The sequence below is a fragment of the Solanum stenotomum genome, unplaced genomic scaffold (genome assembly GCF_019186545.1).
Source record: "Solanum stenotomum isolate F172 unplaced genomic scaffold, ASM1918654v1 scaffold33325, whole genome shotgun sequence".
Lineage (NCBI taxonomy): Eukaryota > Viridiplantae > Streptophyta > Magnoliopsida > Solanales > Solanaceae > Solanum > Solanum stenotomum.
Window position 1 is genome coordinate 5,063 of NW_026032396.1, and position 3,081 is coordinate 8,143.

The 3,081-nt window shown below is 32.7% G+C and overlaps 1 protein-coding gene across 3 annotated transcripts; it reads left to right on the forward strand.

Moving 5' to 3' along the window:
- Window positions 1-1,267: 1,267 nt before the first annotated feature.
- On the forward strand, window positions 1,268-2,391 carry LOC125852272 (rhodanese-like domain-containing protein 15, chloroplastic). 3 transcript variants are annotated; one of them, XM_049532001.1, is made up of 4 exons: window positions 1,268-1,471; window positions 1,586-1,690; window positions 1,782-1,892; window positions 2,115-2,391. In XM_049532001.1, exons 1-4 carry the CDS (start codon window positions 1,398-1,400, stop codon window positions 2,374-2,376), a joined length of 552 nt encoding a protein of 183 aa, XP_049387958.1. In that variant the 5' UTR covers window positions 1,268-1,397; the 3' UTR covers window positions 2,377-2,391. The 3 variants fall into 3 exon arrangements, with proteins under 3 accessions (XP_049387958.1, XP_049387960.1, XP_049387959.1); XM_049532003.1 differs by having other exon boundaries at window positions 1,592-1,690; XM_049532002.1 differs by having other exon boundaries at window positions 1,274-1,471; window positions 1,589-1,690.
- Window positions 2,392-3,081: the final 690 nt, after the last annotated feature.

Genomic DNA, 3,081 nt, shown 5'->3' on the forward strand with positions numbered 1-3,081 from the left:
CTGGTAAGTTGGATGATAATAATATATATTGGTGAAATAATAAGTTAGTTGATGGAATCCATGTCTCGTTATAGAGATTGATTGATATGCCTTTTTGAGAAACTTATAAGTTTTCATCGTGTCAAACCTTGCAAGTGGATTTATGAATCCGACACATGAAATAAGTTAAGTAGTGCTCTAAAGGAAATTAATCATTAAGTTAAATTCGTCAGTAATTTAATTTATTGATTAGTATCTGAAATCTTAACATGGGGAATTACATAAGTGTTTAATGGGGAATTATGAAATATAAATAGAGGAGTGCAATTACGAATTTCTAGTGGAATGATTTGTAATTTATTATGGTAAGAATAATTCAAATTAATTATTTGGAATTATTTCCATAATAGGAAGCCTCGGTAATTAATTCTGTGGTCCCTCCAGTGCCCATATTTAACTAGAACTCAGAATCCTAATTCTAAAGGGAAAAGGGGAGAGGCGTTAGTTTTCTTATAAAAAGAAAACTAGCGTGTATTTTTCGGTTGAAGAAAAATAACGTGTGTTTGGTTCTCCTCTTTGGACTTTGAAGAAATCTCTATAATTAGGGATTGTTCTAGCCCTAGATTGATTAGTTTTCTATTCGATACTTGCCCACCTAAGTATTGAGAGAGTTCAGATGTGAACTTGGGATCACTGTAGAAGACCATGGCTATCTTGTAGATTCACTTGAAGGACTGTTTAACTTGGGGATTCGCTTGAAGGTATCTGTTCATGCTTCAAGAGGTATTTATCGAATTAAATTTCAACAAGTTTATGTGTTCTAGCATGATTGTGTGTTTTAGCATAAACGGTATTGGTTATCTATTATTCATGTAAGCAGTAAGATTCTAGTATGCTTCCGCTGTGCATATAGTTTTCCAACAGTGATAACATACAATATACATATAAATATAAAATTGTTAGAAGAATCTTTAACAAGACATTTTATTACTCGTTATGATTTATGAATATGACAATATGTAACTGGTCGAGAGGTCAGTAATAATATTAAGGGCATTGAAAAGTGTGCTTGTGGATAAAAGGAGGTTTAGACTGCAGACAGAAAAAAAAGTAGGTCCATTTGGAACTTATCCAACCATAGGATAATCCAAGTCACTCTCGCATCATTTTGTGAATTATCTGAATTACAAGTTGTGCAAAATTGGGATTCACAAAAATCCACATACATAATTCTTCTTTACGTGTCTATCTATCCACACACTTAAAAGACCCATGTTGTTTCCTCCAGTCTTGTCCATGCCTTGTCTTCACCCTTAAATATCAATCTCCCTTTCATTTCTCACCATCAACACAATAATTCAAGAGCTTCCATATATTCTATTGAATTTCAGAGCCAAAAAAAATAGGAACAAACAATCATGAGAACTATATCCCTTCATTCAACCTCATTTTCACTTCTTGAGTTCCATGGTACCAAGAATTTGGCACACAGGTATATTTATATGCATTGAAAATTTGAAATCTTTTGATTAATTTCATTTTTTTTTCCAATGGTTGTTTTATGTTTCTGTTTTTTACTCTGTTTTATGATTTGAATGCTATGTAACAGCAGGATCAATGGATCGGTTTCGTTAATTCCAATGGCAAGGTCTCAATTTCAGCCTAAAAAAAGACGTGACATTGGTACTAGCAATAGAAATCCAAGTTTTAGGTGGGTTTTTGAGTATATTTATATCCCCTGTTTTATGTTAGTTCTCTGTTTTTGGTTTCGAAATGGGTGTTTGAACAAACAATATTTGTAGCTGGATGGCAACAGTTGGAGAGAAAGTGCAGAACTCCACTGTTCCTACTTCTGTTCCTGTTCGAGTTGCACTGGAATTGCTTCAAGCTGGCCATCGTTATTTAGATGTCAGGTAATGCAAATTTATGCAGTTTTCTCTGTTTCAATTTATGTAACGCAGTTTGCAGTTCGAATTTTGAGAGTCAAACAAGCATTGTGTGACATACTATTTCTTGCCATGTAGTTTCTAAACATATAAATTATTTTTCAATTTTTTTAAAGATTATATGTCCAATTTTTTTTTATCAATCATTAGTATGGAAGATTCAATCTTTTAACAATTTTTTTTGTGCAGAACTGCTGAAGAGTTCAGTGATGGGCATGCTGCTGGGGCCATAAACATTCCTTACATGCTTAGAATTGGATCAGGTTTGATTATTAGTAATTCAATAGTACTCTCTTTTTCTGAGTACTCGATAATAACAATATTTAAGTTTTTCAATTTATTTTTTTACAAGTGTCCTCTTTATTTCCAAGTGGCAACCATGCACTATAGATCATTTTCTACAATTGTTACTGAGTTCTCAAAAATTGAAATGGTGGCAGTTACTAACTAGTTCGCCTGGTTTCTCCTTGCCGTGTGTTTTCAAGTTTACATGTAAAATGTATTTTGTTCATCTTACTTCTCTTTCAATTTTCTTACTTGCTCATAGACGGAGGGTTATTTAATTATATACCCATGACAGTGTTACAATTCTCTTGTTCCATTTTTATTCCTTTGAAAATATCTTGGCAACTTGGAAAACATAACTCATACACAGCTAAAGCTTCAAACCAACTTAATTAAAGTACATTATATTGTTTGGTGGTACATAAGAGCGATTTTTGGTTAGTCTTTGAAGATAAGTTTTGCTAGTATTTTTTTCAAGTTAATTGCATGTTTGAACACAATTTTTACTTTCAAATACCCCTTTTTAACTTCAACTTTAAATACTATTTTTTCTGTATATCACTCCATTCATGTCCAAGTACACATTAAGGACTAAAAACCAGAAAAGAGTTGTTAAAGTTCACTTAAGAAAAGGAAGAGCTAGAGACCAGAATTTGCATGAAATGTGTTCAAATATGAACAAAGAGTACTCTCTGAAGTTTCATTTGTTTTTCACGATAATGTTTTTATGCAAGTGCATCTCATTTTTTTAGTCCAAGTGTCTGTTCTTCTTTGAGTTGTATTTAAGTTTCCCACATCGGAAGCCGAAGCAGGACTCGAACGCAAGTGCTTTGTAATAAAAGTCAGTCACTTACACTGGACAAAGCATACC